The sequence below is a fragment of the Echinops telfairi genome, unplaced genomic scaffold, assembly GCF_000313985.2.
Source record: "Echinops telfairi isolate 266 unplaced genomic scaffold, ASM31398v2 ScPeMD7_7461;HRSCAF=8499, whole genome shotgun sequence".
Taxonomy (NCBI): Eukaryota; Metazoa; Chordata; class Mammalia; order Afrosoricida; family Tenrecidae; genus Echinops; species Echinops telfairi.
In genome coordinates, this window is record NW_022111361.1 from 4,814,253 (window position 1) to 4,824,946 (window position 10,694).

Below are 10,694 nucleotides of genomic sequence, written 5' to 3' on the forward strand. Positions count from 1 at the left end.
CTACGGCCAGCATCCTGGCACTCCACGAAGGTCTGCCCATGTAATCTCAAGTCTCCTTCAAAGGATTGCTCTGTGGGGGGAATTCTCCTCTAGATCCAAATAGAACTCAAATGGTAAGTGATGGTCACAACAGATCTATCTACCTGTTATCTCCGTAGAGGCTTTCTACATAGGTGTGGCAGTTACATAATCTGTTGTCAGTTTGAGACGATTAAGAGTGAAGGGGTAGAGTGTAGCCTGTCCATCAGGTCGCAGCTTGATGATCTCATTTGGAAGCACCATGGAGCTAACTAGCTTACTGGAGGCGGGGCACACACGGATTCCCTGTGAGACATTCCTGTTGAGAAGACACATGGAGCTACAGTAGAGCCCTGGAGCTGGAGGAGCCATGTGGAGACTTCCGCCAGAGCAGAGATACTTCTACCGCCACTGGATCCACAAGACGTTCCACCCACTGGCCTGTGATCTTCCTGCATTTGGCGCCATTGCATGTATTGTCTGAGTCTGAAGAGGAATTTGCAGATTGGTATCAGGCATATGGGCTACTATCAGACTATGGACTTGATCTGGACTGGGCTGGGATGTTTTCTCAATATTCAATTGCTCTTGTATATAAACTTCTCATACACATACGTGTCCATGCATTTCTCTAGTCGGCCCAGACTAACACAATAGGCATCTCTTGTAAATGGGTGGTACAGTGGATGACTCTGTTGTTCTGCTTTTTGAGACCAGCTTTTTCTCAGGATATTTCTCTTCTTGAAGACAGCCAAAGCCATGGCTTCCATCCTTTTCAACACATTATCCATCTCTGCTCCTTTGCCTCTTCCACAAAGAGCCCTCTCAGCTGTGATGACGGAACAGAGACTCTGACTGATGGGGCCGTGTGAACATGTTCGAGCCAAGCACCTTGACGCCTACAATGCTCAGGTGTTTCAGACCGGCCTGTCGCCACCCTAATGTCCTGCGTGCAATCTGTTTTCGCTGCATTCTTGTTCACACATCCTTAGTTGCATAATGTCGGCCCTCTCACTTCCTGCTGACAGTACTTACGCTTCCACATCCACTCTGTGCTGAAATGGCAAGCTCCTCACACAGCTCGAAAGCTGCTACGGCTCCTTCTCCCGCTGTTCACCTCACAGGACCCCTCTCTTCACCTGACTCCCCGAACCAGGCCTCCGCTGTTGGGTGGCCTTGTCAAACTAAATGCGCAGGTGACGGAAGACAGCAGCTCCGTTTGGATAGAGGCTTAACCAAGTAAGGTAGGGACCGGTCTGGGAGGCCCCCGGCTTAGCACAGACATATCTGACTCACAACTGCAAAAGAGGACAATAGCTCTCTTGGGATTCCTTCTGGCACGTGGCATCCTGCCAGGGCATCAGGCTCACACACAGTGAGCACAGTGATGGTGCTGACTGTCTGCAAACCACACAAAGACACAGGTGTCTGAAGAGGCAGCACTTGCAGGAAGACTGCCCAAAGACGAAGTGTGACGGGGCAGCTCTGCAGAGGAGCCTTACACACAGGGAGCTGGAGGGCAGCGTCTTCATTTAGATCCCAGGTCTACTTTTCAACATCGTTCTGCTCCTGCGGTGCCCCGCGCTTTCATGGACTCGTGTGAAACGTGCAGCAAGAGCGTTTGGTGTGTTGGCTCTCCTAGCGGAAGAAAACCTTCCCAGGTGGTTAAAGATGCACTGTTCTAGCTGTGTCATCTGGCATTCAAATAGAAATTTAAGACGCCTTACTTGAAATAATAGTTTTATTTTATTCACCCCATTCCTGGAAGCAAAAAAAAACCTTTTAGAAACTCATTAGCCTACCTGAGACCCACTAGCTCAGCAGCAGAGATGTGGGGGCCCACATGCAGGCAGGGCCTCTGCCCACTGTCCTTCAGCAGGAGGGGCTGACTTAGCACGTACCCTAGTGGGAGGGCCATCACAGACCCAGGACCTCCTCTTGGCACTGAGTCACTGCCCGGCAAACCTGCACAGCGAGCTCCTGCGAGCCTAAGAGGCGCGGCTCGCTTGTATCACGCCAATCCAACAAGACAGATGGACAAGTGGCTGCCTCGAGGGTTTCAAACACAAGAACAACGTTGAAGATGGCACAGGACACAGCAGCATGTCATTCCGTGGTACAGAGGGCCACTATGAACCAACTTGACAGCCCCGAACACCACACACACACACACACACACACACACACACACACGCACACAGCCCAGCCTTTAGCTGACTGTACCACCAGGGCTCCTTTAGAGATTAAATTAGACGGTAAGTCTCGACTCTTCAAAGGGGAGAGGTGGTGGTTGTGCCCGTGAGTCAGCTCTCTCTCCTGGTGAGCCTGTGGCCATGCCCACAATTACTATTACGTCTGAGCCGATTGTGGCATAAAGTCTTCCTCAAGGTCATTCATCAGGAGAGCCTGACTTAGCATGCACACTACTGGACGGGCCCTGGAAGACCTACGGAACAGAAAGCTGACCACCAAACTGGGGATCTCTGCCGGCGAGGGCAGAGTTCTGATTCTCACCCTCAGTTCTGTCACGGACCAGTCACGTGACTTTGGGCAAGTCATCTAATCCTCCGAGAACTGTCCTCTCTTTTTAAAATGAGGAGACAGTGCAGGAGGCACATTGGTTCTCAAATTCTGTGGCGGGGTAGCATACAACTAGGCAATGTTAACTTTTCCCTCATTTTATTGTAAATGCATTCAATAAAGCACTGAAGCAGAATTATTATATGGGCAACGCTAGAGATAAACTTGAAAAGGCCCCTACCCCAACGATTGCTGCCCGGTTTCACTTTTCTCTGTGCTTCAGTTGCCTTGCGTGGAAAGAGGGCATAATAACTCCTCTCGGGTTATGTGTTAAACTATAAAATGACCTACAAAGGGAAAACATCCTAATCACCAAAGTCTGCCCTTTTGGACATGATTTTAGTCAACCTGACATTCTGAAGACAAAGGAGCCTGGTTTTAAAATGTTATTATACCAATATATTAAATATATGAAAACATCACAAGCAAGTAATAAGTGTGATTTAAGAAGTAAATACACCTCAAAATTCATTTTGGGCAAAATGTAGTTTGAAATTTAAAAAAATCAATCTATCTAAGTTCTTTATATGGATTATAATACACATATCTGCAGGCAAATTACACTACACTAAATTTAAAAAAAGAAAAGCATTCAACATTAAAGGTCAATGCCTGGGCTCTCAGTTTATGCAATCGGAACATCATGGCTTTGAGAATAGTTTTGCACAGGTGCATTTAGATATGTTGTTCCATTTGAAAACTATCCTTTACAATATAAAATCACATATTTGTTGAACTCAACTTTTAAAATTAACATTAAAGTCAGTTTTAAAATATTTTTTAAAACCAGTCCCTTAAAATTAAAATTGAAAAGGATCATGTCTTACGTGAGATTTCATCATTGTAAAAAGTTGACACTTACTATTTGAAGCCAAGATTCCAAAAATCATAGTAGCATTTCTTCTTACAACTTTGTCTTCATGGGTGAGCAGTTTAGCTAACGGTTCCACAGCGCCAAGTTCAAGGAGAGTTGCTTTATTTTCTTCACCTGGCACCACAGGAAAAATCAAATCATACCTAGTTACCCTGAGCCTCATCAAAGCTTTTCTTTGCTTCAGCCCCATTCCTTGTTTTGCCACGTTCCTCTTGCCTCCATTCTTATTTCTCTCAGCATAAACCTTAGAGCACAGGGGTGAGACACCGGCTCTCACAAATCAAAGCAGGGTTGAGAGGGCACGGTCACAATTGAGAGAGATGGATTAGAGATAAAAGGTAACAAAGTTGGGGCATCAGGGGTGCAGGAAGAGACTCCAGGGCCCAGAACTTTATTCTGGGCGGGCTGATAAGCAGTTCTTGCCACTCTCCTCCGCAAGTGCTCACACGGAGGGTTGGTGGACAATTTCTTTGAAGGCAAACAAAGAAGCCATAATCTTTCAGCCGATGTATCTGTACCCTGGAGGGGAAGATAAAGCCAAAACCAGGGAGGATCACGGAGCACCTGCAGACCACTGTTTGGGCAGTTTCCCAGGGAACGGGAGAGAAAGCATCTACTTTATCTTAGTTGAAGGTCAGACTATGCAGTGCATTAGCTCTCTGGCTGTGAGCTGTCCGCTCCTTCCCACGGGCCTTGCCTACTGTGCAGTGGAGTGGTCTTGGAGAAGGAAATGAAGTTCAGACGGTCCCACTAATGCACTCTATGGCTCGGAAGCCTGGGACAGCATTCGGCTCCAATAGCTCCAACATCAGACACTGACACGCATTCCTCTGAGTTCTTTTTTAAGACCATCTGCTCCCACACATAAGTGCCCCGACCCTAAGCATCAATGTTCCACAGCCACACCAACACCTGCTATTGCCCATCTTTTTTATTATTGTCATCCCAGTGGATATGCAGTGGTATTAAGTTGTGAGTTTTAGCCTACATTACATGATGACTAATGGTGTTAAGCCAAATGTGCTTTTAGCCATCTGTATACCTTGGTGAAATGTCTTTTAAAATCATTTACATGTCTATTATATGTAATATTAAAATGTACTTTTAATTGGAGTGTTAATTTTCTTAATATTGTTTTGGAAGCTCTTTATATATTATGGATAATATATAGTCCTTGATGAGCAAGATGAGTTGCAAAAATTTTCTTTCAGTCTGTGGTCTGTAGCTTTATTCTCTACACAGTATCTTTTGAAGAGCAGTTTGTCAATTTGATGACGTCCAGTCTGTTCTTTTATGGATCAAGTTTTAGCGTCATATCTAAGAAGCCTTGGGTCACACAATCTCAGTTTCATCTAGAAGTTTTTTAGTGTTAGGCTTTACAATTAGACCTAATATCTATTCTCCGTTAATTTAAGATGATGCGCAGTATGGATCAAGCTCTATTTTTTTGCATAAGGATATCTCTGTGTTCTAGAACTGCTTCTTGAAACAGTCTCTTTTTGTCCATGGATGTGTGGGACTTCTTTTTTTTTTTTTTTTTGAGCGCACACTTTCATTTCCTATGCAAAGGTGACTCTGAGAATTTACATAAAGGGGGGCAGCTGACAAGGAGCTTCCTGTACTGCTCAGAAGGCCTGCTCAGGGTCCATCCACCCCCAGCCTGCCTGCTGGGGCTCTGCCCCGGCACGGAGCCCTCCCTTCCCTGGGGCACAATGGATGGAGCTCCAGGCCTACCTGAGCCCCAATCTTGAGTTCAGGTGTTAGAAAAAGGGAAGGGGAAGAAAACTGTCCTGGTGGAAACACATGTTTCCTTGTTTCCTTTTTTTTTTGATGGGGGTGGAGAAGGGTGGTGAGTCCCTGCACGGCCTCTTCCCACCTGGCAAGGGACCAGGTACCATAATACAAACAGGGACTGGAGTGTCTACAAGTACTCGGTGGGGGAAGAGGAGGAAGGTACAGGGGTAGGGGCTACACGGGCCTGACGACAGCTACAGGAAAGGGGGGGTCCCACCACAGATCCTGAGGTGTGTGTCTGTCTGCCCCTCAGCCTCCAGTGTGTGGGCTTTCTTTTGACTTCTCTATTCGTCTGTGTTAGCACCAATATTACGATCTTGATTGTCGTATCATTCTAACAATGCTGAAATTTAGCGGGACAGGCCTCTAACTTTGTCCATTTTCTAAGTCTTTGTCTGTTGTGGGTTTTTTTGTTTGGTTTTAACTACACGAGGGTTAAACTAAAAAGTATGGTGACTGGGGTTCTTATTCACACATGCCAATGCTTATTTCCAAACGCAGGGTGTTTAAATATGTCTGTGATCATCGGATGGCTGCAGACACATCGCCTATCACACACTTGTCTTAGTCTCACTAGGGCACGTCCGAAAACAAGGTCCAATCAAGACAAGGTCATCTGAGGGACCTGCTGGCTCCATTAAGTTCAAGGCAGAGAGATCAGCTTAGAAGGTTACAGTGACTGTGTTGTGGTGTCCCAAAGGAGTAGTGATCCTGAAAGGACACAAGATGGTCACGAGGGCTTGTTAGGAAAAGTTTTAAGAAGATTGAAGCTGCACTTAGGGAAAAATTGTGCCAAGGAATTCTGTCCCATCATAACAATGTACCCGCTCATTTCTTTGAGTGTCGCAAGGGCTGTGCTATGAGAATTCCACTGGGGAATCTTACTCTATCTGTCAGCTCTGATCTTGCCCCTTCTATTTTGTTCCCAAAACAAAACAAAACCAAAATAAACATTTAAAAAGGAACACACTTTGAGCCCCTCCGGGATGCCCAAACTGTTTTGACATGATGTAAATTGAAAATCCCAGGATTATTTGGGGAAGAGTTAGAGAGATAGATACAATGCCTTCAGAAGTGTTTAGGAGAGAAACGATAGCTTCATATTTTGATATTTTTGATTCATGGAAATATTTCCATGATTTTGTAGTCATACTTTTTTAAAAAAAAACTTATCTTCATACTAGGTCTTTTACATTTCCATATAAATGTGAGAATTAGTTGCCCATATCTACAAAAGTCCTGCTAGGTTTTTAGTCGGAATTGTGTTAAATCTACAGAAGAACTGACACATTAACAATTATTTAGTCTTCTACCCCATAAACATAGTACATATATCAATATTCATGTATATCTTTTTAAATTTGTTATAGCAATGACATGGTTTTCACTATACTGGTCATTAATTAATTGATTGATTTATTTTTTACTTTTGGTGCTATTTTAAATTGTATTATTTTTGATATCAGTTTCTGATGGTTCATTGCTAGTTTGTAGAAATGCAATTGATTTTTTGAATATTGAGCTTGTATCTTGCAGCCTTGCTCATTTATTAGCTCTAGTATTTGTTTTCATAGATTCAAGATGATTTTCCATAAAGATCGTATCATAGTCTATAAATCAAATACAGTTCTACTTCTCTATTTGAGATGTGTTTAATTCCTTGTCTTGCCTGATTATCCTGGTCAGAACCTTCCATATAGCCTTGACTAGAAGTGGTGAGTCTTCTCTTGTCCTTGATCTTCCCAGGAAAGAGCATTCCGTCGTTCATCATTAAGTATGATGTTTAACCTCTAGGTTTTTCATAGATGCCTTTTATCAGGTGGAAAAATTTTTTTGCAACTTTGCTAAGATATTAGGACAGAATCTTAGAGTTTGTAAATGTTGTTTTCTGCATTTATTAAAATAATTATATTTCTTCATTATTATTTTAATGGTGTACTAGTTTCCTATGGATGATGGAACACATGACCACAAATCCAGATGCTTAACACACCACACATTTATTAGACAAAAGCTTTAGAGGTCAATATTCAAAAATATAGTGAACTCAACCAGTTCCAAATTTGTGTTCGAACACTGAAAAGTTCAAGAACTAAACATATTTTTCCCCGTAAGAAATCATAGAAAACCAAATAATTGGTTCTGAGGCCCCAAATTGCACGTATAAATTTGCTAAGGAGGCTCAGCCTTCTGACACATTGCTGACTGGGATATGCTATCGCCATCTAGTTATTTCTGATGTGTCCAAATTAACAGTAACTTTTCAACCTCTTCGATGTCCTGGGTTCTTTGTTTCGTGGTTAGTGATTTCAAACTTTTTGCTACAGAGCTGTTTTGATCACATTCCCTGCCCACCCACCCCCCACCAAATGTTGATAACGTCCACTTAGTCATGTTGTTCAGTCACCAAATCAGACCATGACCTGATTCAAATTTGGCAATGATCTCTTTCTTTCATGCTATTGCGGTTCTCGTAGTTTTTCTCTTAGCTTTACGGCTGGTATCACTTTCTTTGGAACGGCGGTTACGATATTTTACACAAATTAAGCACACAAAAAGCACACTGGTCAACGTTTTTGAGGCACTAACGTGAACACTGTATGTTGTCGGAGTGAGATTGGTGCTTAGGCTGAAGCGTCATCCTTTTGTGTCTGAAGAGAGACCCAACTCTTGACTCGCTTTTGTACAGGGTTTTTCAAGTTGGATTTTCAGTTTGCTGGGGCAGTTACATAATCTGTTGTCCATTTGAGACTTAAGAGTGAAGGGGTGGAGTTTAGCCTGTCCATCAGGTTGCAGCTTGATTACCTCATTTGGAGCGCTAAGGAGATAAATAGCTCGCTGGAGGCGGGACACACGCTCACTCCCTGTGAGACATTACTGATGACAAGACACATGGAGCCAGGTGGAGCCAGGTGGAGACCCCTGCCAGTGCTCAGATGCTTGCACAGCACTGGATCAACAAGACTTCCTAACCACCGGCCTGTGATCTTCCTGCATTCGGCTCATTGCATGTGTTTCATGAGTCTGAAGAGGGCATTGAAGGTTGCTATCGGACACATGGGCTAATATCAGATTTATGGACTTGATCTGGACTGGGCTGGGATGTTTTCTCAATATTCAATTGTTCTCGTATATAAACCTCTTTCTTATACACGTAGGAATTTGTCTCTATAAATTTGATTCTCTAGGCAACCCAGACTAACACATTTGCCTGTGGAACAAATTGATTTCCAACGTTGCTGTTCAAATAGTGGGAAGTTCAAGTTTAGAACCCTTTGACAACCAAGGTATTGCTGTGGTCTCAGAAGGGCAACAATCGAGGCATTGCAAGGCCACGACCCTCTCTGAAAACTCTACTGAATGAACATGACCCCTTCAAACTCAAAGCCAACAATTGTATCACTCCTTTCTCTGCTTCTGTCATCACTTCTCCTCCACGGATTATTTGACACTTTAGAAAATGCTTGTAATATATTAACCCCACCTGGATAATCCAGGATCATCTCACCAATGGAAGGTCAGCTGATTATCTTAATTCCACCCATAGCCTCAATTCTCCCTTGCCAGGTAATACAAGGGGGCTTCAAAAAGTTCATGGAAAACGAATTAAAAAAAAAACAATGGAATTTCCTCCATGAACTTTTTAAATCCCCCTCATATTGATAGGTTGTAGAGATTCAGATACAGCCAACTTAGTTGTAATGGTGTCTTAAGTCCCATCAAGTCAGCCTCGACTCAGTGACCCAAGGCTCGACCCAATGAATCATGAGTTGGCCCTTTGGCACCCTCAAAAACTGCTGAAATCTACAAGTGTGACTGCGGCTCTTTATTTCTCCGTGCATTTCCAGCTTCATGTATTTGAAATCCTATGATTAGGTACATACATGTCTAGGATTTTCATGGCCTCTTGATTAATCAACTGCCTTATTATTTTACTTTATTTAAATTATTCTATTGGGGGCTCTTACAGCTTTTATCACAATCCATACCTACATCCATTGTGTCAAGCACATTTGTACATATGCTGCCATCATCGTTCTCAAAACATTTTCTTTCTACTTGAGCCCTTGGTATCAGCTCATGTCCCCCCTCTCTCGCGAACCCTTGATAATTTATGAATTTTTTTTTTTTTCATGTCTTACACCGACTGCTGTCTTCCTTCACCCACTTTTCTGTTGTCTGACCTCTGGGAGGGGACTATATGTCGATCATTGTGATTGGTTCCCCCTTACTCCCCTTGTCCTCCTGGTATCGCTACTCTCATTATTGGTCCTGAGGGGGTTATCTGTCCTGGATTCCCTGTGTTACCAGGGCTTATCTGTACCTGTGTACACACTTTGAACTAGCTGTATTTGTAAGGTAGAATTGGAGTCATGATAGTTGGGGGAGAGGAAGCATTAAAGAACTAGAGGAAAGTTGTGTTTCATCGGTGCTATGCTGCACCCTGACTGGCTGTCTCTTCCTTGTGACCCTTCTGTAAGGGGATATCTAATTGTCTACAGATGGGCTTTGGGTCCCTACTCTACCCCCACTCCCCCCACATCATTCACATCGATATGATTTTTTTGTTTTGGGTCTTTGATGATGCCTGATACCTGATCCCATCAACACCTCATGATCACACAGGCTGGTGTGCTTCTTCCATGTGGGCTTTGTTGCTTCTCAGCTAGATTAACTGCCTTATTATTACAAAAAGCCTTCTTTATCTCTGTCACTGCTCTTTGCCTGCTGTGCCTGGTATTAATATAGCCGTTTCAGATGTCTTTTGTTTGGAGCTAGCAGAGAGTTGCATTTTGCTCTGTGTAAATATAACACTCTCTCCCTGTTAATTGGGATATTTAAACCAACTACATTTCATCTGACTCTTGATTTAGATTTAGGTGTAAGTTTAGAATCTTGCTGTTTGTTTTGGACATAGCCCATCTAATCTTTGTTCCCTTTTTTTCCTTTTTCTGAATTATTTTGTAAAATTCACTTCCTCTCCTTTGCTGGCTCATTAACTATGACTGAATGGTTTAAGTGGAGTTTACAGTGTAGAAATGTACATTCAGGTGGTGCTATAGCACACGTTACAAAGAAACCTTTCAGTCCTGTCCTTCCACTTCCCCACTGTTCTCTCTTGGTGTCAAGGAACCCAGGTGGCACAGTGGGTTAAGCGCTGCGCTGCTAATCACAAGATGCCCCATCTTTAACATCTGTGCTGACCCGTGTTTCCAGCTGGTGGCAGTTTTCATCTGCCTGAAGGACTTCCATGCCCGTCTTTGTTTGCGTGTGTCTTCATGACCGGTTCGGCTTTTATGTGTGTTAAAAAAACCCCATTTATTTCACTGTTGTTTTTGCAAGATAGTTTTGGCTGGGCATGTCAAGCTAGGTTGACCAATTCAAACCAAACCCATTGCCGTCGTGCTGTGTTCTTGCTTTCGCTGCC

The 10,694-nt window shown here is 43.4% G+C and overlaps 1 protein-coding gene across 1 annotated transcript in view; it reads right to left on the bottom strand.

Annotated features, from left to right (window-relative positions):
- ARMC3 (armadillo repeat containing 3) overlaps positions 1-10,694 on the bottom strand; it is a 119,803-nt gene that overhangs the window by 92,877 nt on the left and 16,232 nt on the right. Inside the window, exon 4 of the mRNA XM_013006787.2 lies at positions 3,461-3,586. Within this exon, the coding sequence (XP_012862241.1) occupies positions 3,461-3,586 (126 nt within the window). The remainder of the gene's footprint in view (positions 1-3,460; positions 3,587-10,694) is intronic.